This window comes from Rattus rattus, chromosome 6 (genome assembly GCF_011064425.1).
Source record: "Rattus rattus isolate New Zealand chromosome 6, Rrattus_CSIRO_v1, whole genome shotgun sequence".
Classification (NCBI taxonomy): domain Eukaryota; kingdom Metazoa; phylum Chordata; class Mammalia; order Rodentia; family Muridae; genus Rattus; species Rattus rattus.
In genome coordinates this window covers 158,864,352-158,889,490 of record NC_046159.1, presented here as the reverse complement: position 1 = coordinate 158,889,490, position 25,139 = coordinate 158,864,352, and the positions used below count along the sequence as shown (strand labels likewise).

The 25,139-nt window shown below is 39.3% G+C and overlaps 1 protein-coding gene across 1 annotated transcript in view; it reads left to right on the top strand.

The window, feature by feature from the left end:
* Nucleotides 1-25,139, top strand: part of Ube3c (ubiquitin protein ligase E3C) — a 100,027-nt gene that overhangs the window by 50,979 nt on the left and 23,909 nt on the right. Inside the window, exons 14-18 of the mRNA XM_032907206.1 lie at nt 141-245; nt 1,702-1,789; nt 4,316-4,413; nt 6,492-6,624; nt 15,697-15,944. Of these exons, the coding sequence (XP_032763097.1) occupies nt 141-245; nt 1,702-1,789; nt 4,316-4,413; nt 6,492-6,624; nt 15,697-15,944 (672 nt within the window). The remainder of the gene's footprint in view (nt 1-140; nt 246-1,701; nt 1,790-4,315; nt 4,414-6,491; nt 6,625-15,696; nt 15,945-25,139) is intronic.

Sequence of the window (25,139 nt, the reverse complement as noted above, 5' to 3'; positions counted from 1 at the left end):
GTAGTCCCTAAAGGAGGCTTTTTCTCACATCCATTTTATCATGTAGACAAACACCTGCGTCTTATCTGGTTAATGGTGGCATGCTCTGTAATGTGTTAGTCACTGAGTTTGTATGACACTGCCCTGTTCTTTCTCTTCAGGTTATCACCAACCTAGTGAAAATGCTGAAGTCTAGAGACACGAGAAGAAATTTCTGTCCTCCAAACCACTGGCTGTCAGAACAAGAAGATATCAAAGCAGATAAAGTCAGTGGAAAATTTCCCTAATACTTTTCATTACAGATAGGTTCCTCAGCTTTTGTATTTAAAGGGAATGTAAGCCTTTTTAAATGCTCTAACTCTTCACTTAACTTTGAGGATGTATCAATGTTTTAGGCAATGCTAACTCTTAGTCAAAGGACAAAATACATAGCAGCAGCATTGGCTTAGACAGTATCCTGATAATCATTATCTTGATAGTATTGTTATTGCCTCAGGTTGTGTTGAAACACAATGATTTCTATTGGAGTTGAAAACAATTTCAGTTTTAGTATTCCTACCAATAAAAGTATGTTCATTAGTTAAAAGAGATAGGTTTTATCCTAGGTTGTTTGAACGGGCAGACAATTGATTATTGCTAAGATTTGAACCTAAAGCAGACTTAGTCTTCCAGATCATCAGGAAGAGTGCACATTAAGTGCTCTCAGAGAAAGTCATGAATGATATATTTTAGAATCTTTGAGAGTGGAAGGCAGTCAGGAGATAGAAGTGAGACAGCGATATAGGTGCAGCAAGAATCCAGGACAGGAGTGCATCAGGACATTGGAGGTATGACTCTGTATTCAGGGACAAGCCATCTTCAAGTTGAACCTGAGGCCTTTAGCTCCACCCAGTGACAGTTTGCAAATGGTCAGCTCTTGCAAAGTGAAGAGCTCCAAGCCCAGATGGATGACTCTAGGCAACTTTTCACCAACACAAAAGGACTTTAGCATGGTGGTAGTTCTAGGTTTGAAGTGTGGTGACCTGTGACCACCACAAGAGGCTGCTGAGGCATGCAGAAAGGTTAGGAACCCCTGAGAACCTTCCTCCTAGACATGTACACTGTCCAGAGAACTCTGAATAACACTGAAAATAGCTGCATGGTCTGGCCTCATATAGTAACTCTACAAGTTCATAGCGGAAGAGGAAAAGAACTCTATTCATAAATTTTATAGAATATGAAGGAGCCATATCATTTTGAAACTCTTCTTGAAAGAAATAGTAAATATTTGACATGCCTCTCTAAGGCTATCAAGGTAGTAGTGATGTCTTCCTGTTTATGCATTTCTTCCACCTAATGGGTATCATATTTTGTGGGTTCAAAGAAGGATGTAACATGCCACCACACACATTGAGCTTGTTGCTCTAACTCTCTTCTGGTATCTCTGCATGTAGTGAGTACATTACAGACCATAAACAAAAGCTTATTCCTTTATTGAAAAAAAATTACAAAGACCAAAAACTAAAGAATTAGAAGAACTTACAGATTAAAGAAAAATCAATTAATTTAAAAAATTTGTTATTTTTAAATGCGATATGCTTTGTTTCATAATTATATCATTGTTCAAGTATTCAAAGCTAAATTATGAGAGCATGATAGGCAGCCTGGACTGAACAAGAATAGACCGTCAGCTCCTTAGGTGCTGGGACAAAAGTAAGTGCTGACAGCAATTGGTTCCCATAGGTTACCCAGCTCTATGTACCTGCATCTAGACATGTGTGGCGATTCCGGAGGATGGGCAGAATTGGCCCACTGCAGTCCACCCTGGAAGGTAAGTTCTCTGTTTGTACTTCTTTTCACCAGGACGATACTCTGTAGCATTCACTCCTTTTACTGTTAACTCTGTGATTTCTGCTGAACACCACACATAGTATCTTCATCATCACTCCAGTAAAAGTCACCTTGTGTGACCCTGGTAGACAGGTAGAAAATGATTGTTATCTCACCTTTTCTGAAAGGTAGGGCTCTAGGGCACACAGCAAGAGACACCTGGGATTCTGTGGATCATAGCTGTTTCTTTTGCTCACTCTGCAAAATCCCTTTGAGTAGTTATGCCATGTGAAGAACATTTGGTTATTTTGTTAGTCTTTGGTGAATATGAATGTAGCTGCTGTTATTACCAGTGTGCAAGTATGTGTGAGCATAAATAATGGAAGAATCTTAAGTCACTGCAGCCATGCGCTTACCTGTATAAAAAGAAAAGAAAACTGCAGGACTGTTTTCTGAAGTAGCTGTACAACCTTACATTCAGACCAGAGATACTCTTTTGTGCACTAGTACTTTGTATCTCAGCCAGCACTTGGGATTGTCATGTTTTGGTTTGGTTGGTTGGTTGGCTTTTATTTCTTTGACACCAGGTCTCACTGTGTAGCCTTAGCTGGTGTAGAGATTTATCTGTCTCTACCTTCCAAAGTACTGGAATTAAAATGAGAGACCAAATATTTTGGGTTTAGACCTCATCTTAGGGAACCTGACCTAAGTTTGAACTCAAGTAAACTCACAGGCTGGTACCTACCACCAGTCTTCAAGTTAAACCTCCAGCCCCAACAAATCTGCACCACCAGTTTATAAGCCCGCCCCTGCCTAACAACCACCAATCTAGTGGAAAGCAGCATTTAAGATTGACTCCCAGGGCTGGGGATTTAGCTTTAGCTAGGCAAGTGCAAGGCCCTGGGTTCGGTCCCAAGCTCTGAAAAAAAAAAAAAAAAAAAGATTGACTCCCAACACCAGGCAGTTATGCTAAAGCCCACAGTAGCTCTCCAATCAGATGCTTGCCAGGCTAGACACACCTCTCACTGCTTCTATAATAAAGCTTTGTCATGATGAGGCTCTTTGAGCTTCTCCACTGGAACTGTCCTGTGGGTTGATGGTGAGTTAAACCTGAGCTCGGGCTTATAAATAAAGACCCTTATGTGATTACATCGAATTGGCTTCTGATTGGTCCTTTCGGGGTTCACAGCCGCTTCCTGGTACTACAAAAGGTGCCCCAGGATGCCCTCCTGGGGTTGTTGTTTTTTAAAAGATTATCTTATGGCTATGGCGTGGCCATTGCAATAATGAATAGTGGCTGTCGTTGTCTGGCTCTTCGCATACTGGCATGGATGAGGGGGGAAACTCATAGCTTCACAGTGCCTCAGCACTTAACATTTGGTGAGGAAGTAGGAGTCATTTTCTTCAAAAATGATTGACTGCCCATGCTCCAGTAAATAACTTCCTACGTTCCTATAAGAAATGCTGGTTGAACTCAGTAGATCACCAAAAAAATTAAAAAAAAAAAAGCAGCGTGAAAGTTAATAGGGAGACCAGTTGTGTGGTGAGCAAGAGTAGGAGGAAGATAAGAGGATAATGGATCATGAGTGTGATTACCATACACTGTGTACATGTGTGAACTGTCAAAACTTTTTAAATTAAAATTTAAATGAATTTGTCAAAACTTTGTTCTTTAATTAAAATTTAAAAGTTAAAAAGGTAGAAGGCCTACAGGGGCTGTAGCAGTGATGAAGCACTTGCTTAACCTTGCCCTCACCAGCTAACTAATAGTATTGAGTGTTTTGCTTGTTTAGTTTTAATTATTGCATTTGGAGATTTTTTTATATGTTATGGATATAGTTTCTTTATCTGTTTTAAATTTACCACTCTGTGGCTTGTCTTTTTTTTTTTTTTTTTGAGACAGGGGGTGATTTTTCTAGAACTCACTCCAACTCACAGATATCCCCCTGCCTCTTCCTTTGCTGGGATTAAAGGTGTGTGCCACCACTGCCCAGCTATAAAGGAATCTTAAACTGTTAAGAATTACCCAGATTTTTCTCTTTTGCATTCAAATGAGTTTAAAGGGGTTGACTGTGATTCATTGTACCAGACTGTTTTCTCACTATTGAGAAAGAACAGGTTCTAAGTTTGCTATATACCAATATAGTCCCACTAGCTATACAGCTTTCTCTTGGGCAACTTTTGACATGCTCACATACCCATCCTCTAGGAAAAAAGCAGCTTTTCAGGAGCTTCCACTTTAGTCCTGTCATCCTGAGCCTCATAGCTTGAGTGCTAGCTATTTTGTGAGTGAGCGTACAACTGAAGATGGTCACCCTTTCCCCTCTGCATTTGTATCGCTTTACCTGACTAGAATGACTTCCAATTTCAGATTGGGCCCAGAGGGTATGTATGTTCGTGGATATAGAGATAGATGGAATCACTAGGTTAGTTCAGATCCTTAAAATGACTTTAAAAATCCTGATTTTAGTAGCTGGCAGTGAATGGAACAGATGGACTAATTAATGAGTTTCAACATGTGTTGCAGTGGGTCTGGAATCCCCACCCCTGTCTGTGTCTGAGGAACGACAGCTTGCCATCCTGACAGAGCTGCCTTTTGTGGTTCCATTTGAGGAGCGAGTGAAGGTATGCCATTCAGACCCTGCGATGCTGACTGAGCACAGTTAAAAAGTGAATGCACCACTTTTTGAGATCTCCCATTTCATTCTTAAAATCCAGCCAGATGCTTCTCTGTATCCATGCTTTCCCTTGTAGCTAGCTGAGCAGCCTGTTAGACTAGAGAGTTCTAATAGTGGGACCTAATGAATGTTGTTTAAATTATCAAAGTCTGCATTGTTACTAAAAATGCCAGTATTTTTGTAAAGGTATTTTGTTTACATTCATTAAAAAATTAGTATGACCATCACTACTTTGAAATGATGAATGGTCCTTGCCAGATGATTTTGAAAAATGTTTAAAAGTTTGCATATATGTTTCCAGTTTAATTTGGACTGTTCTGTTTATACCAGAAATTTTCTTGAAATTGCTAGGTTCTTCTCTTAGGTACTGGCCAAAAAATATTTTCCAGGCCTTCATTCTTTGTTCTGGGGAAAAGCAAACAGACCAAAAAATGGTCTGACAGACCTAGAGGTTCTAACCATCCTAATTCTGGGACCCTTTAATACAGTTCCTCATGTTGTGGTGACCCCCCCCCAATCCCACCACCACCAAACAATAATTGTAAGTTTGTTACTATTAAGAATTGTAATGTAAATATTTTTGAAGATAGGGATTTGCCAAAGGGATTGCCGCTCACACTTTGAAAATTGCTGCTCTAAGTGTTCATAAAAATAGCAACCCCTGCAGTGCATGGTGACACAGGCCTTTAATCCCAGCACTTGAACAGGCAGAAGCAGGTGGAGTTCTGTGAGTTCAGAGGCCAGCCTGGTTTTGAGAGCTGTTTGCCTGTTTCTAAAAGCAGAGAAAAAGTTTGCCTGCTTCTCTGAAGCAGAAAGAAGAAAATAAGTCTGCCTGCCAGGCAGAGTCAAGGTAGGTCAAAGCCTGTTGGCAGATTTACTGGCCTGCTGAGGTATGGAATGATAAGAAGGAGGTGCACTTGAGGGTCAAGGGGAGGGGCTGAACATTCTGTTAACCTTGATGGAAGGAACAGGGAGGCCATTGGATGGGAACAATGTCCTGTGTGTATTTTAAGAGTTGTTTCTGTTAGCTTGGGCTTTGCTTCCCATGGTACTGTGAAATACACAAAGGCTAAGAAAAGTAACTCAAGGCTGCTGGCTGCTGCTACTGTGGTATTGACCAGCAGTCCTTCCATATCTAACTTTTGGCTTTGCATCTTTTTCATGCCTTTTCTATCTTTAATCCTCGCTCTCCTCTCAGAGATTAGTGCTGGCAGACCCAGCACAGCCAGGGATGTTGCACAGAGAAACTCTTGTCTTGGAGTAAAAACAAACCAAATAAGCAAACAAATGCCAAAACACCATAGTACCCAATTCCTGAGCTCTAATGTACTTCAACATTATAGACATGTGAATTTTATTCTTGAAGGAAGCTTCACTTCCCCCTAATAATAATTTTGATAGTTTGCTCGTGTGTGTACATGTGTATTCTAGAGTTTGTGCAGAGGTCGGAGAACAACTTTTAGAAGTTCATTCTCTCCTATCATGTAGGTCCCAGACTGAACTCAGGTCATAACTCTTAGCAGAAAATGCCTTACATCTCAACACCCTCCACTTGTCTAGATTTTTAAGAAATATTTAATAAATGAACACATACTATGACATGAGTCTTTCAAAACTTACTGTAAACAGGGGAAACAACTTTAGAAATACTTTTAAGGGCTGGGGAAATAGCTGAGTGATTAAGAACTCTGACTGCTCTTCGAGAGGTCCTGAGTTCAATTCCCAGAACCACATGGTGACTCACAACCATCTGTAATGGGATCTGATGCCCTCTGCTGGTGTGTCTGAAGACAGCTACAGTGTACTTATATATAATAAATAAATAAATCTTTTTAAAAAAGAGAAATACTTTTAAGTACTCTTTTCTTGAAAAAGTTAATATTTGCTACCTTGTATATAAAAACTGATGTCAGAGTTTACAGAAATAAAGTTAAGACATATTTAGCAGTTTTGTTTAGATTGTTTATACTTACACCAGCAAGTCTTTTTGGCTCTAATAACCTTACAACTTACTTTTTTAAAAAGATCTTTCAAAGGTTGATTTATGCCGATAAGCAAGAAGTTCAAGGAGATGGGCCATTTCTGGATGGAATCAATGTCACTATAAGGAGAAATTATATATATGAAGATGCTTATGACAAACTTTCTCCAGAAAATGGTAAATACATATTTTTTTCCTCTGTGTACCTGTATATGTTAGCAGAAACTGGGGAAATACTATAGAAAAATAGCAATTATTGCTGATCATAGTGATGTACACCTTTAATGTCAGTACTCTCAAGGCAGAGGCAGGTGGATTTCTCTGACTTTGAGGCCACCCTGGTCTACATATCAAATACCAGGACAGCCAAGGGTATATAGTGAGCACCTCTCTCAGAAAGAGAAAGTTCATTGAGTTGATGCTGGGTGTGATAGTACATGCATGCCTTTAATCCTAGTAGTAACTAAGAACCAGGGATTTGGGCGTGGGTGTGTGGGTGTGTGAATCAGCCTATCTTTCTTTCTCCTCCCTCCTCCCCTCCCTCCCCCCTCCCTCCCCCCCCCTCTCCCCCCCTCCCTCTCCCCTCTCCCTCTCCCTCCCCCCCCCCCTCTAAGGAGGGAACTTAGGTAAGTATTTTACCACTGAGCTGAACTCCCAGCCCTCTGTATGATTTTTTTTAACTTAGATATAGTAGATAAAACTTAGTAATATGAGCTATCAAGTAGTATTCCTGAAATTGATAAGTATCACAACAAGCATTTTAGATTACCAATTTTTTCTTTTAAAGGTAACCTTTTGCCTTCATTATGTTATATCTTCTTCATTTTGCTATCTATAATTCCAAAATTGCAGTTAGCACCCATTTCATTCTGGTGGTGGTGGTGTTCTTGAGACAGGGTCTCTATATAGTCAGGCCTGTCTTGGGAGTCATAATACTCCTGCATCAACTTCCTGAGTGCTATGATAATGGCTTTGTAGTCTCTTTTTCATATACATGTGTGACCAGTTGTTGGCCATATTATATTAAAATGTGCTGTTGCAATATGTATTTATTTTTAAGAAGTGCTCAGTAACAGTACTTGAAGAAAGCTGGATTTCAACTATCTGAAAGCCAGTGACACATGTTTTATCTTCTTTTAATACTTGACACTCATGGTTAAATGCTGTATTTCATACCAGTGGTCTTACATATAACCAGTGTTTGATCAGTACTCAGAATAAAAGCTTTGTCACCAGATTTAAATGAAAAATCATAGTTGTTTCTCTTTGAAGGGAGCCATTTAATTTTCTCTAAGGAAAATCTCAGTTTGTAATAATTTCACTGCCCAGCTAAAGAGCAAATGATGTCAATTAGATTATAGTAGAAGGAAACTGGAGCCAGCAGTATCCTGCCTGCTGTACTCAGCAGGTGTTCTTTTACAGAACTTATATTTGTCATTTGAACAGTGTTTTCTCAAGCCCCATGTGTTGAACCGTTTCAGTTCAGGTCTGAGATCAGGATTTGTTTCCATATATTATGGATCAGAGAGATGAACATAGGTACCTGGGACCTCTAGGAAAGTATTCTCTCCAAAATCTAAGCATCTCTTCTTTGGAATCCTATAGCAGCTCATAAGTCAGTCCTCATTCTTACTGTGTGATCTAACTCATGTGCCTCTCCCATTTACCTTAGCTAAGCACGCTCAGCAGATGTTCAGGCAGTACCTATTGAATGTAGCTGAGTCCAGGGACATGTAAATGATTGTCATGGCAGGAAGGCTGATGGACTTTCTCAAGAGGTGAAATGGGAGCCAGAATGTTTGGGGAAGTTGATGGGTAGGGTATGGGGCCTATGTCTAACTGCATACCCATCTCTGAGGCCTCTGTAATGTTGGAGTGTATGTGAACTTTTCAGCCAAAGCGACTGCTGTGTACTTATAGGCTATTTTAGTCGAACTTAAAATTTTTCAGGACTGATTTAGTTCTTAGGAATAAAGTATTTTTTAAACCATGGATGAAGGTTATGTAATACTTTGCTAGACAGATAATCTCAGGATATTTAATTTGCTTACAAGAAAAGGTTTGGACTGCTGTATTAACTGTTCATTTACATAAAGTCAATTGATGTGATTATTTCATTTAACATATAGTTATTAAAGTCAATTCTTCTTAAATGTAACTTTTATTCTCCTGAAATAATTGTCATATGGAGGCTTACTGCCTTGTCTGCTAATGTAGGTCGAGTCCTGGAAGCTTCTAGCTGCCATACAATCTTATCTAGGCCTAGAATGTGTCAGCCTCTGAGACTTATTCAGAATAAACCCATCCTTTCTAGCTCTTTCTAAGCTCTGGCTGGCTGGTTCATCTCAGCTGTTCTGGCTCGAAGTCTGGCTTCTCCCTTGGCCTCTGCTTGAGTTCCTCTGCTTGGCCTCACACTGACTCTGGCAGTCTGTCTTCTGGCTCCTTCTATCTTCACGTGTGTCTAGCTTGTTCTCGCTCTTCAGTCTGTCTCTCTGTAATTCTCCCAGTAACACTGATTCCTTTCTCTTTATTCACTTCTCAAGTAGCTTCTCCTTCCTTTCTCTTCTCATGACAGAGGGGTATTACATGTTCTGTCAAATCTTTCTCTGATTTGTCACTTTGTCTGCCACTCAATTAGATATCACTTTTGTGTTTAATTTTTCTTACTTTTTTTAAATTAGAAATTTTTATTAAATTAGTAAATTAGCAAAAAATAATAAAAACAAGAAAAATTGATTGCACAGAAAATAACTTTGAAAACATAGAAAGCATGGATACCATATCAGAATATAAACCTATAGAGCGTATATGATGGCAAGAGCTATATAGCATGGTAATATTAAAAATGGATAGATAATTTGCATTTCAAAACTGAAAATATGAAAGTACAAAAACTGCAACAAAGTTGTATGTAGAAATCAAAATATAAAAGGGGGGACCAGATGTATAGAAAGGTGTGATTTAAGCTCTAACATATAAATAAGTAAAGCTACTGCAGAAGAAGATTGGAAAAAAACTATTCAAAACTATACATGAAAGTTTTCTCAGAATTGTAAAATAGACATTCTTAAGCTATTTAGACCAGTAGCTCATATCCCAAAATGTCTCACATATTACAACATGCCAGACTCTCTAAATACCATCAGTGAATATGAACAGTCAAGAGAGAGATAATGTTTTCTAAGCCAGAACCCAGCTTCCCCACTTTGCCATGCAGCCCAGCTTTAGAGAAACAATATTACAAATCAGAAAAAAACAAAATTAACATTTTCATTTAAGTATTCCCTAACAGGAAGGCACATGTGCTACCATAATAAATGAAAAAATAAAAATTAAAAAACAAAGGGGACTAAGAGAAAACAGAGTCCATTGTAGGAAACTTTTAACAACCAAACAAAATCCCAGGACAGGAACAGAAGGAAATCTCAGCATGCGGCTCTCAGATATGTACAATGAACCAAGGAGAATCTGCAGATCTGAGAGGAGGAAGGACTACTACTTAGGGTGTGAGGGTGAGAACCGGAGTCAGTTGAAGGATTAGCTGCTAAGTCAGCTATGGAGACAGGGACTTTACAGTTTCATTAGAGTTTAGAAAGAGAATTTTGTAAACTCACAAATGATGAGAATGTCCTCTTTCCAGCACTATTAAACACTACAGGAAATGACAATAGAAATCATCCCAGAAATGAAGGAGAGGGTTGAGGAACATGAAAATTAAAGGTACTGTGGATGGAAGGCTTGAAATTCCTTCATCCATTTCCAGGGAAATTTTGATTTTATATTTAAAGAAAAATATATCAATATAATATGCAATAGTGTCTTTTAAAACAGGTGGTTACTCTCCACTCAGTGATCTTTATAATGCCAAGGAATAAATCTAAAACTCTTCAAGTATTGTTTCTCCTATGTTCAAGAGGTCTCCAGTCAACTCAAGAGCTCAGCATATGAAGCTGTGGCCTTACTGCTAACAGCCTGAAAATGTATGTTACTAGTGTTTATTTTCCTGTAACATTTGTGGCTTCAGTTATGTTATCATTGTCTACATATCTGTTTACATGTAAAACATTAAATATAAGCCTTACTAACATGTTGTAGTGGCACAAAGACTCTCATTTACAAATCACTTAGTTCTAGCACTGAATCTGGTAATTTACTGTTTTGAGGCATATCATTATTGATGAATTAGTTCCAGTCACAGAATAACATCAGAATACTGTGTTTCTCTTTACCTTTTAGATCTCTTCTATTATCATTATTTCATCTAAAACAGTTTTGTCTCATATTTATCCAAGGTTTCTAACTTCTCATGTTATAGTGCCAATTCATGGGAAATTAAGGTATTTTGTTAAATTTTATATTGTAATTACATTTAAATACTGTTAGTGAGTATGACTAGCAGTGTAAGGTCCCCATGTAGAGTGCCTAGTCTTACAGTGAGGAGACCTGTAGGACCATGGTGATTATAGAGAGATAGCTCATGTGTGTTGCAGTAAGAGCATAAACTGAAGCTCAAAAGAAAGATAAAGATTAATTTCTTGCTTCTTCTAGGGTGTAGTCTTCCCTTCTTGTGTTGGAGTTTTCCATCTACTATCCTTTGTAGGGCTGGATTTGTGGAAAGATATTGTGTAAATTTGGTTTGTCATGGAATATCTTGGTTTCTCCCTCTATGATAATTGAGAGTTTTGCTGGATATAGTAGCCTGGGCTGGCATTTGTGTTCTGTTAGGGTCTGTATGTCATCTGCCCAGGATCTTTCTAACTGTTGAGAAGTCTGGTGTAATTCTGATTGCTTTTCTGGTGTGTTGGGGTATCCAGGACTTGCTGTGGTGGGAGAACTGGATTATGATGATGCCAAGTTACTTTGGTTTCTGTTGCTTAGGTTCTTGTGCTTGCCTCTCCCAACCTAGTTATCTCTGCTGTTAGCTGGTCTTGCTGTCTTTGACAGTGGCTTGACTGTAAGCCTGTGTGTCAGCACTCCTAGGAGACCAGCTCTCTCCCCGTGGGATTTGGGAACCAAGAGCTGTGGTACAGAGTCAGCTCTGAGCACAGATACTATCCCAGACTGCTTTTCTGCTACTGGCTCCGGGAGGGCCCCTCTGAGCAGAAGTGGCGATCTGGCCTGTGCTCTCTGGTGTGTCAGCTCTCCTGGGATACCAGCTCTTTCCCAGCGGGATCTGGGCACAGAGAGCTGTGCCACAGGGTCAGCTCTGGGCATAGACAGAAACCGGAAGGATCCTGCCCCGGACTGTTCCTTAGTCCTTGCATCTTGAAGGCTCCGGGCAGATTTCTCTGAGCAGAAGTGGTGGTCTCAACTGTGTTCTCAGGTGGGAGTCCAACTCTCTCCCTGTGGGGTCTGGGTACCAGAGAGCTGTGGTACATCGTCAACTCCAGGCACAGATGGCTAGACATCACTTTCAAACATGGGTGCTTCCTTCTACAAACTTAACTTTACCTTCGTTGTTTGGGATTAAAGTTGTGTACTAAGGGTGTGTGTATTCTAGCCAGAGGGACCAAAGGTATATGCCAAGGCTGAGAGACATCACACCTAGAAACAGATTTTTTTTTTTAAGAACACAATCTGGAGGTTCACAGTGTGATGAAATATATTGAAACAATTCTTTATTGACGTTCATCTCAGAGGTTTTCTGAACAGTTTAAGCTAGCCACTTACATAGTCGATGGAGTGGAGCTTGGAGAAGCTAGTAACAAATGTTTATAGACTTCACCTCACCCATGGAAACCATGTGCATGTTGCAGTGTTACAGAATTCTACTATAGAGAGAATGTGGAATAGTCTTCACCCATGAGTGCTTTGAGGACTGTGGGATTGTCTTGTCATAACCTCTGGTCCTGTACTCTCAGTAACCTGCAGCTGTGGGAGTTGGACAGTCTGTAGACTTGATGTCATTTCCTGAGAATACCTTCTTCAGGAAGTTGGTGTTATTTCATTTAATGGGCAGAATTGAGGACATTAGTTAAGGATAAGTTTTTCTTAGATTTTGTTTTCTTCCACTAAAATCTTAAAATAAAATCAAGTTGTACCTAGAAACAAGTAGTGTCAAGATACCCTGACAGGCTAGATTTTATGCTGAAAATATTTTTATTCAATTATATGTTCTGATTTTCATAAGCAGCTTTCAGAAAGACCAGAATCCTTGACAAGTTATACTATGAGGATGGCCCTAGAAATACTCAGTGTAAGTTCTTTTGTATTGGTCCTAAAGTTTAAAGGAGAGGTTCAAAGTTGACTAAAGGCAGCAATTTCTCATTCGGAGAATGAGAAACTTTTGTGAAATCCCTTGCAGTAAGTGTAAGATCTTATGTGTGGTAGCAAATAAATATTCCTCTTTCCTTCTTAAGATTGATTTTTTTTTTCAGAGAATAAATGGGCACAAATATCAAAATACATATTTTTGTATGGGAACTCTTAAGATTTTTTTCCCTAGGAGTTTATTTCAAACTTCATCAACATCATCATCATTATTACATTATTAAAAATTTGTTTTCAGAGGGAGTAGTGTAGTGCATGTGCCACAGTGTATGTGGGAAGATAGAGAATTCCCTTCATTAGAGATCAAACTTAAGTGGTCAAGCTTGGCCACAAGTATATTTACTGAGATACTTCACTAGCCCAGCCTTGGTAGGTTTTAAAATATCTTTTATTATTCACATGGCATTTTATCTGAAACTCTGATAAGTTTTGTTATTATTGTTGGATTTGAGGGCAAACGTTAAAAATACATGAGTGCAGGTTCTGTGTGAGGCCACACCCTTCAAGATAGAGTTGTAAGCCACCTGACATAGTTGTTGGGAGTTACACTCAGTTCTTTTGTCAGCGAAGTATGTGCTCTTTTTTGTTTTGCCTTTTTTCAATATATTTCTCTGTATAGCCCTAGCTATACTGGAACTATGACCAGGCTGGCCTCAAACTTTAGGGATCTGCCTATCTCTGTCTCCCAAGTGCTGGGATTAAAGGCATGTGCCACCACCACCCGACTTAGTGGAATGTACTCTTAAACCCCTGAGCCACCTTTCCAGCCCCTTATCTGGAATTTTTGTTAACCATATTTCATAATCAAATTAACCAAATTAGATGTAAACACCATGTTTGTGATTCTTCTCATGAATGTAGAGAAGACCACAGAGGAGCCTACCTGGATAGACAAGAGCCATTATAGTGTTACCATGTTGATTAAATAAGTCATCCTTAGCCTTATAACAGCAACTAATGCTCTTTTTAACCTCAAAAGTTATGCAAACTTCCCAGCATACTTTCCCCAATGATAGCTACTATGCTACTCCTAGACAAGATGAAGAGCAAGCTGTAATCCTGATAAAGTAGATTTGTTTGCCAGATTCCTATGAGAGATTGGGGCATGTCCCTACTGTGGGTCCAGGGAGTACCTTTTCTCTTGCCTGCTCTGCAGGTGGCAAAGGTGGTAACCTTGGTGATTAGTTCTGTATCATATGATATCCTTTATCACTGATTCCTTTCCTAGTCTTTGGACATGTTAGTTGCTCCTGCCCCTCTTTTTTTTTTTTTCCGGAGCTGGGGACCGAACCTAGGGCCTTGCGCTTGCTAGGCAAGCGCTCTACCGCTGAGCTAAATCCCCAACCCCGCTCCTGCCCCTCTTGTGGGAGATATTTAACTCTTTTCGTGTAAGCTCAATTCTCTTTGGGGGATAAGGGTTGTCTCTCCCAGCTGCCTATGTGGTTAAAAATTTCTGATTATTCCATATTAGTTAATATTAATAAATGGCATTTAACACATTAGTGTCTCTTTAAAATGACATTTTAAGTTTGTTCATTTGTTTGTTTGTTTGGTTGGTTGGTTGGTTGGTTTTTAAAGACAGGGTTTCTCTGCTTAACACACTGGCTGACCTCGAACTCACAGAGATCTACCTGTCTTTCTCCGGAGTACTGGGATTAAAGTCAGGTACTACCATGCCCAGCTTGGGTTTTTTTTTTGTTTTGTTTTGTTTTTTTTTGTTTTGTTTTGTTTTTTTTGTTTGTTTTTGTTTTTTGACATTTTGTTCTGCAAAATGAGGTTTCCTGAAACTTAGCAAATAATTTTTTGTTTTGAGTTTCTTGAGACAGGGTCCCTCTACATATCCCTGTCTGGAACTCTGTAGACCAGACTGGCCCTGAACTCACTGAGATCCTCCTACCTCTCTCCCCTTAGTTCTGGGATTAAAGACATGTATTCACTGTGCCCGGCAATAAATACTTTTTTTGTTTTTAATCAGAGAAACCTTTCAACACAGAGTCAGTGACATGAAACTTGGTTCTTTTGAAAAGAAAGGAGATACCTGTCGTCTTCAGAGTCTTAATTCCTGTTACATAACAGAAACATCCTTATCAAAACTTAAAAGTCTGCTGTGTGAAGTGTGTATCACAGCTGTCAGAGTGATAAACACACTTGGGCTTCACATATTCAACAGAACTGCCTAATGTATACTATGTCCTTAAAGTCATTAAAATCCAGCAAAGGTGGGTAGTTAAAGGCTCAACTAATTCTCAGATTGAAGGCATGGAAGTAAAAGTTCACATTTACGTGTCCAAAAGCCAGGATATTACTATAGGAAATAAACAGCTATATATATATTTCCACCACAGGTAGATAACAGAGTGGTGCAAATGATCTCAGTAGTTTGCTTTTTGAGCCTGCTGTGGAAACTGACTTGGGTCCTTTCAGATCAAAAGGACAGTATCTTCAGCTTCTACTCAGGCTTGTCTTTGTTTGAAACTGCTTTGTGAATCATTTCAGTGATGAGATCTATGATGAAGTTGTTAGGACCATCCCCTCTTGCCTATCATATCACTCTTGTTGCCGCCAAACTGTATCTCTTTAGAAAAAGTCTCTTTCCTGCCCACCATGGGCACCTTGTCCATTGCCTAACTTACCTCTTCAGAGATGGTGGGTTGTCCTTATTAAGAATCTTCTCCCACTGGTCCACTAACCAACCATCTCCTGTGTGATAAATCCATAGAAAAGAGTTCCCATTGTAGGACCTGGGAAAATTCCCATAAATTTTCTTGGTTACTCTTATTTTTAATGGAACCTTCTAAATAAAAGTTTATTATTTCTGGTTTATGTTTATTTGCATTTTAAGTAACTTTGATGTCATTGTCTCTTTAGAATTGCTGGTGTGTTGAACCATAAATCTTAAAGGTCACTGACTGATAGTCTTGGTGCCTTTACATAATACTTTCTGTAATACTGTTTATTTCATTGCTTTCTTTTTACTAGAACCTGACTTGAAAAAACGGATCCGGGTGCACTTGCTCAATGCCCATGGCCTGGATGAAGCTGGCATCGATGGTGGTGGTATTTTCAGAGAGTTTTTAAATGAACTACTGAAATCTGGTTTTAACCCCAACCAGGGGTTCTTTAAGACTACTAATGAAGGGCTTCTGTACCCCAACCCAGCTGCTCAGATGCTCGTGGGAGATTCTTTTGCAAGGCATTACTACTTCCTAGGCAGAATGCTTGGAAAGGTAATTTTTATATAAAATAAGGCTCAAAACAAAAGATGTCATTTTACCGTTTTATAGTTTTCTACACTTTATTGATTATCGTTATTCAAAATTGATTTAAAAAAAACCATTTTGCTGATCCCTAACTCGTAATTATATAGCAACTGCATTTTATCATCATCATAGATCATGCATGGGCAGTAGTTGAATTAAAATATAATTTCAGCACTATAAAACTACAGATAGAGTAATGTATTTATTTTTGTTTGGCCTTTTTTTTTTTTTTTTTTTTAAATGTGTGCATGAGTATACTTGGTAATCGATGTCTTTCTCCTTTGCTCCCTACCATTCTTATTCTGTGAGGCAGATTCTTTCACTGAACCTAGAACTAGTTGATTCTGTTAACTATCAAGCCCTGGTTTTCCCCAGCTCTCTGGCAGTGGAAATATAGAAGCATGCTTCCATGCCTGGCTGTTTGTGATAGTGTTTTGTTAATGTGGGTGCTAGGAATGGAATGCCTTCTATAAACACTTTACCCACTTAGCCATCACCCCAGCCCCAAAAGTAACTATTTTAAAGTTGTTCAATGTGATTTAGACATGTTACATGACTGGAGAATATGCAACTAAAGGCAAATCTTCAGGTTTAATGGTGAAGTGTACAGAGTATTTCCTCGAAGTCAGAGACAAGACAGGGCACGCTTGGCCCTGGGGAATCTGCACTGCAGCTGCTTCCTATAAATAAACCTTCATCCTAGCAGAATGGAGTTGTTAGTTTTACTGCTTACTCATGTCTTTAAAATGTGGGGTTTTTATATACAAATATATATTAATAATGTTTATTTTGTTTGCTTACTTGCATTTTAAATAAAAATGTCAGTTACTGTTAATTGTGGAAGAATGTGTCTAGCAGGCTGTTCTAGTAAAATCAGGAGCTGCCTAAAGTGTCTTAAATGAGTGTGTATTTGAGCTCTGATTTGATCCCATGGAACAAATAACTGTTTTGTAGTGGAAGGCATGGTGTATCTGCCATTATGTCCAGTGAATCTCTGCCGTCGGGCTCCTTTTTTTTCAAGGTTTATTTTTATTTTTAACTGTGTGTTTGTATATGGATAGTGTATGTGAGTCTGGGTACTGTTGAAGACCAGAGGCATTGAATACCTCTGAAGCTGGAGTTACAAGTGATTGTGAACTGAGTGACATGGGGACGTGAACTGAACTCAGGTCCTCTGCAAAAATAGTATACTGCTCTTTATCACTGAGCCATCTCTCCAGCCCTGTTGTCCAGCAGTGACTACCCAATTTGTATTAGTGTATTGGCACATGCCTTTAATCCCAGCACTCAGAAGGCAGAGGAAGGCAGATGTGAGTTCAAGGACAACCTGGTCTACAGAGTGAGTTCTGGGAGAGACAAGGCTACACAAAGAAACTCTGTCTTTTTTTTTTTTTTTTTTTTTTTTTTTTTTTTTTTTTTTTTCCGGAGCTGGGGACCAACAGGGCCTTGCGCTTCCTAGGCAAGCGCTCTACCACTGAGCTAAATCCCCAACCCCAGAAACTCTGTCTTAAAATACTAATGAAAGGAAGAGAGAAGAAGGTAGAAAAGGGAAAAGCCACCATGGGTTAGGTGAGTCATGAAATTACGGCCATGAAGGTTGGCCAATTAGAGTTAAGAGCTGCCCAGATAGAACATGGCAAATTACAGCTTAGGGTTATTGATAGAAAAGTAGAATTCTAATAATACAGAAGGTAGATATCTGCCCAGCTCTGGTGCTGATTGATCTGGGAACTGAATGATCAACGGCAGGGTAGACGTCCCCAACTGAGAGTAAATATTTACTACAACAACATATTGACACAGGAAAGATTTTACTCCAGACTCAGTAACTCAAAACTATTATGAGACTCAAAACTAATGAAAGACCCCCGGAGTGGGGAGACCCTCACTCAAGTCTTGGGATGACGCAACCCCCCAAGAACTCACACAAGACCGTCCTTGTTGTAATTGCATGAGGTTTATCGATAGCAACCAGTGCACTGGGGTCGAGACTCGTATCCCACGCAGGGGCAGTGGAGTTCGACCCCGAGAGGCTGGGAGAAGAGGTTTTTAAAGGGAGAAACCACAACCTGAGGGGGGAGGGATGGCGTCATAGAATAACAGTGAAAAATCACAAGGAAGAACTCTCTGTCTCCCAAGATTGTTTCCTAGGAGAAGCTGTCTCCTACTTCTCAGATTGTTTAACTTCATGGTCCGCTAGTTCTTAGGAGACGTTGTTTCCTGCTTCTCAAAATTGTTCTCTAAGATTTATGGTCAGCTAGTTTCTGGGAGAAAGCTGTTGAGCTGGCCAATGTAATTATCCATTCTATAGCCCTAGGAGAGGCTTCTTGGGACATACAATTCTGGGGCCTAACCTGTTTTCTTTTTTTTTCTGCTCTAAACTTTGTGTCTAGGGGGGCAACTTTAAAACTTTTATCTTTCACTACTATAACTTGAGGAACAAAGTACCCAGCCTGTAGTAGGGCAGCTAAGGACTCAACACAGCTAAGGGAGGAGGTGGTTCATCTGACCTCCCTTCTTCACCTGACCCACTATGGCAGAGTTCTGCCTGCTTCTGCCTCCTGAGTGCTGGGATTAAAGGCATGGCCCAACATGCCCAGCCTATGTTACAGGTCTTATAGAGGAAAGATGTAGCATATTTGGTGATATATCAAATAACATTGTAGTGTACACATAACATACCAACACATGACACTTAGCACCAAGCCTGATGACCTAAGTTTGATCTCTGTATTCAACATGATAAAAGAAGAAAAACAACTCCCACAAATTGTCCCCTAGCTTCCATATGCGTGTCATGGTATGTGCTTCCTCCCTAAATAAATAAGTGTAATGCAGAATGTGTATGTAAAACTCCAATATCTTTAGCTGTCAGGCAAACGCAAATAAAAGTACATTGAAATAGCATCCTATCCAGTTAGAATAGCTACTATTGAAAGACATAGGAGACATGGTGACTCATGCCTATGATCCCAATACTTGGAAGACAGGATGATTATTTTAAGTTCCATACTAACCTGGGCTATGGGAGGAGGGAGGGTGAAGTGCTTATGAGAAGGGGGAGGAGTGCATAGTTAGTGAGGATGTATATATGGACTCTAGAAGTTCCTCAAAGAATAACTACAACTCTCAGGTATGTAAGCTCATTCTTATAAGGCCTAATGTATTCCCAGAGAAAATAAAGTCAGCATGTCCTTGTTGCCTATATTGGTGCTTAACATAGAACAGATAAAGTTCTAAATGATAGTATACACACATCATCATGTAATCATCATCAAATAATATTCAGCTACAAAGAATGAGGTCATGCCATTTGCAGGAAAATAAATGGGACTCAAAAACATTGTGTTGAGTGAAATAGTTCAGACCCAGAAAAACACATACACATGCACTCTGGTATGTGGAAGCTAAAAACTAGTTGTCCTGAATGTAGAATGATATAAAAGGTAGGAAAAAAACAAGAATAGATGAGAGAGACTGGATTTGATCATTGAACACTGTAGGCATGTGTAGAAATATTCACTCTGCACCCCACTCATATGTACAATTAATACTTGTTAACCAAAAGTTAAAGTTTAGGGGCCTGGAGAAAGGGCTCAGTGGTTAGGAGCACTGGCTGCTATTCCCAGCAACCACATGGTGGCTCACCACATCTGTAATGGGATATGATGCTCTCTTCTAATGTGTGTGAAGACAGTGACAATGTACTCACATACATACATACATACATACATACATACATACATACATACATTCATACAATAAATCTTTTTTAAAAATTATGCTTTTTTTTTTTTTTTTTTTTTTTTTTTGGATCTTTTTTTTGGAGCTGGGGACCGAACCCAGGGCCTTGCGCTTCCTAGGCAAGTGCTCTACCACTGAGCTAAATCCCCAACCCCGGCACATGCTTTTATTCCAGCACCTAGAATGCTAAGGCAAGAGTATTGTGAGTTGAAGACTAGCTGAACAAGACCTTGTTTCAAAAGCAAGGACTTGGCACATAGCTCAGTGATCAAAAGTTTGTTGATCCCTCAAAACTGCAGAATAAAAACAGAAGTGAATAAATTAAATCATTTTTAAAACTGTAGCTCCTTGAGAATGGTGGTTGGTTTAGTTCCTCAGTTTTCTGCATGGGAATTCCTCAGGGGTTTCTGAAATGTCTATTTACTGTCTGATTGTAAGTGGTTAACTTTGCATCAGGGCATCTGCATCCAAATGAATGTACTCGTACAGAACTAATAGCATGACACCTGAACGTTAAATCTGAAGAAGAAAACCATCTATTGATTGATTATAGTATTTATTGGATCATAATATATTTAAATTTTCTTAATGCATATGTTAGTGATTGTTTACTGTGATAAAGTGCACAAAGGTCTTCAGAGCAGCTTTGCACAGGAAGAATTACCTCCTGTCACTGGTCACTTCTCAGTTAAAAGTTCCATTAGCAGATGGTTCCTGACTGGGCTGTGGGTCATGGCTGCACTTTGTTGCTTGTAAATCAGGCTCTAGACAGGGATAAGTAAACAGCTTGGGATGTGGTCGTGTCATGTTGGACTTTTTCACAGATAGAAGCACCTTAGTCCATTTAAGCCAATTAAGTTCAGAATATTTATTGGAACAAATCTTTTATCGTATTTGAATTCTACTTGAAAATTTCCCCTTGATTCAGAATATTGATTTAATTGGAACAGAATGCCTATAAATCAGATTATTTGGTAATACCATAGTAATATATTTGAAATTTTTAATTAGCAGATTGTGTAACTTCAGCATGCTTTATAATTGTGTATTTCAGTAGAGTAAGTATGCAGTTAATGTATCATAAAGTGAGCTGTTGACAGTTAGCAGTTGATCTTGACCTTTCTGGAAGCTGAAAAAATTTATTCTTATATGTCATTAGTGTCCCTTAGAAAATGCTCTCTGAGTTCTGAGGCTTAAATCTGTAAAGTATGAGATGAACACTTGAACCCTTGCTTGCATCATCCTTCATGTGACACAGCTCCTCTCCTCTGCAGTCATCTTTGAACCTAAGTATAGTACATTGTATCCCCTGCCTCATCCACTTCGATCAAACCAAGGTTCTTGTCTTTCTTATGATCTTGACAGTAGCACAGGCCTTCCAAAACTAAGACAGAATCTTTTACACCATTTAAATTTAGTGACTGTGCCAACCATAGTTGCGTACACCTTTAGCCCCAACACTGGGAGGCAGCCTCAGGAGGATCTCTTGAGTTTAAAGCCAGCCTGGTCTACATAAGCAAGTTCCAGGAGTAAATAGTGAGACCTTATCTCATTGAAACAAAACAACAAAAACAATGGCATGGCACCTATGTTTTGCTCTTAAACAAGCTCATCTTAGAAAGGCAGCTATAAGTAGTTGAGTCCAATCTCAAGTGTAAGTTAGAGAACTTCTGATCTTGATTGCTTGTGTTTAACTTTGATATTATAAATAGGTAGAGCTAGCACTCAAATGGGAAAGCTAGGTAGAGGTTGGTGACGGTGGAATCACAACCCTGGTAGTGTAGTGCTGAAAGGGAGTAACATACAAGGCATTTGTTGATAGTCAAGGGATAAAGGAACAGGATAGGAAGGAGTCTGCCTGGTTTGTTGAGAACAGAAGGCTAGAGGTGGTATTGGCTAAGCTAGGGAAAGTTGAGTAAGAAATTACTCTAGATACCTGAGGCATGTCTTAGGGTTTAGATACCTTAGGCAGACACTATTCAAGAACAAGGTCTGGACTGAGCTGCAGACTGGAAGGGATGCACACAGAGGGTGGAACTTGGGAGCAAAGCCCCATGGGACAACAGAGTTCCACAAAAGAAAGAGAAAACACGGATAATGCAATGTTTCAGAAGCCTGATAAAGATTGTCTTAAGGGAAAAGAGGATAATTACTATGTGATGTTACTGATGGGTCAAATAACATGAGAACAGAGAGAAGAGATGACTTTGTCATTTATCAATATAGACATCACTTTGCATGGGATGGAAGCAAAGCCTGGGCAGATGGTCAAGGAGTATAGCATCATTGTAGCTAAGGTACACTCTGTGCTCTGTATCTATGACTGTCATCTGGGAACTACTGTGTCCATTGAGACTAACAAGCAGTAAAATGAAAGCCATTTTCTTTAGCACTAGACAAGCAAACTGCTGCTCGCACCCTCTGCATGAAGTACAGACATAATGCTTTGAGGAAAGAGTATTCTCTGCAAGATTCCATTGAGGTATATTCAGTTCAGGTGTTTGAGAATGTGACTTGAGGTCTGTGTTTAGAAGAAGACAAAAAGACAGGCAGGGTGCTAATAATTCTCAATGTTTTCCCCCAGAGTATGTCCATAGGTAAAAGTAGAAAGGCTTGAGTGAAGTCATGGGAGGTACACTTCAAAGGGAATGGAAATGAGTGGATAGAGCCCATGTGGGAAGGAGGCTGATGACCCCAAGGATGACCCAAAAATAGTAGCTTCACCTGGGACATGGTAGAAGTCTATATGTCCCTTACAAGTAGCTTGCAAGCGTCATTTTGCCAGTTCCTCAAATTTGATGAGCTAATCATGAGAATATCTCCCCAGGGAAGCATGGGTTGTCAGTTGACTGAAGTCTTGGTTAAGTGAATCAAAGTGGCCACGAACTAGAGGCAAGAAAGCGTGAGCTGGGCCAGCCTGCAATACATGAGACCCTATGTCAAGAAACTAAAGAAAAAGAAATGATGAACTGTGTGTAAACAAACTAAAAGCACAGACAATGACCACAGGATCCCATCCTAAAGTCTGGACTGTTAAGAAAATCAGGAGGCTGGGGAGATGGTTCAGCAGTTAAAAGCATTCACTGTTCTTGCAGAGGACCTATGTTTGGTTCCTAGTACCTGCCATGGTGGCCCACAACTATTCGTGACTCCAGTTCTAAGGCATCTGACTCCTGACCTCTAAGAGCACCAGCACACACTTTCAGGCAAAACACTTAGACACATTAAACAATAAGAAAGGAAAGGCAATTAGTCTGAGTGGAGGAGGGAAAGAGCTAAGAAGGAGAAGGGGGACAGAGATTAGCATAGGCTGTCAAACCCAGAGTGTGAAGGCACTCTGGGTGAGGGTCAGTAGAATAGGTTCAAAAGACAAAGTAGCCAAGGTGAGCTAGTGAGTTGGCAAGAATAAATAGCTAGAATGTTAGGTGGTGGCCAGTTGAGTGATTGAAGTCACCAAAGGTTGTCACAGGACTATTGGAGTAAAAAAGCGTTTGTTTTTTAATTTTATCATCATTTTTGTTATGAATGTAATGTGAAAATGGGTGCATGCCACAGTGTACTTTTGCAGGTCAGAGGCCAACTGTGCCACTGTGGGTTTTGGAAATAGATGTTGGGGTTACAGGCTTGTATGGCATTCAATTTTACCTTCTGAGCCCAGGAGTGAGAATCTTGAACTAAAGAGGGCTTGACAGTGCTAGCAGGATGCTCTGAGCCCTGGCCCAGTGTAACTATCACAAGGAGAATGTATATTCTGGAAATAACAGTGCCAAAGGGACATCTTCAGTTCTGTCTCCAGCAGTTAAGATGTGAAAAAGACATGAGACACTGGGTATCTTTGTCAGGCACAGAGCCATGTACAGAGCTGGTGCTGTTCTTTGCTAAAGTCAGCACTGGATATGCATTGGATTCTTCAGTGATCCCTGAATCTTAGATGTGAAACCAGAACAGTCCACAAAAGAAAAAATCAGGTCTAGAGAGGGGATGCAGTGGTTATGAGCACTTACTGCTTTTGCAGTTCCCAGCATGCATCAGGTAGCTAACAAACTCAAGGGTGCAGTGCGAAATATATGTACAGTCCCACACATACATCTACATAGAACTAAATATGTTAATTTTTAAAAAGGACATCAGTTGGGGTTGGGATTTAGCTCAGTGGTAGAGCCGCCTAGGAAGCGCAAGGCCCTGGGTTGGGTCCCCAGCTCAATAAAAAAAGAACCAAAAAAAAAAAAAAAAAAAAAGGACATCAGTTGATTTCATCAAAAGTTAAAGCAGTTGTGCCTCTAATAGCAGTAACCATTTGAGATCATCTCCCCTCCCCCCATTAACCCCATGGCTGTTCCTGGTCTTGAAATAACAAAACAGTCAGATGTGTTCAATAGCTTCTCTAGTTGCACATCCACTGGATCAGTAATGAGCAATTGCACTCGTTGAAACTAACATTCATACAGGCAACAAAGTGGGGCTCAGCATCTGGCGCATTAGGCACGGTTCAGTTGCCAACCCCAGCTCTAATTCAGTGTCGGGTAGCTGTGTGGCCTAATGCTACAGGAGTTGGCTGTGACTGAAAACCAAAGAATATAAATGAGTAAATGGCATGCAAATGTTTTGTTTTTTAAGCTATGTGGTTAGCATGATTAAAAATAATTAAAATTATTATCTGCTTGCTTATTTAGGATGGCTTTAAAGCAAGACATCATTTCCTATAGTTTTTAGATTAAGTTATAAATGTTCACTTTAGAACTACCTGAAGATTGATAGAGATGCATTTGAAAAGCATTATTTTTTTATTGATTCTTAATGTAGTAAATTACTGAAGTTATTTGGCAGCAAACAGAAGTAGCCTGTACTGTGGCTCACATTTTTTTCCTGATAGTCTCAATTTGCATTGATTACATTGAGACTGCACTCACTTATATTAAAAGGTTTCTACTATAATTAATCCTTTTCATTTCAAACCATTTTGGCACAATTTCTAGCTATAAACATTCGTGAAGTATATAACTGGAAAATACTGTACAAGCTTTTCTATATACCTAGCTTTTTTTTTCTTTTTCTTTTTTTCTTTTTTTTTTTTTTTTTACTAGGTTGTTTTTGATATGTTTTTAGGAATAAGTGTGGTGCAATGGGCTTGAAAATGCTAAGTGGATTATTTTACATAAAAATAGACAGTTTTAGAGTTATATAACTAACCTGTATTTAGAAAGTACCTTGATTTATGCTTACATTTGTATCTCAGTTGCATACATTATGGAAATTTAATTTATAATCCATTTAGCTGATGTAGTCATAGTGTTCAGTGCTATCATTTATTAGTGCTTGTATATTAAATGCTCTAAAGGTTTAAACCTGCCTTATGTAAAAAATTATACCTATGCATTTACATTTTATGAGTCACCGTGGGATTTCTGCTTAAAATTC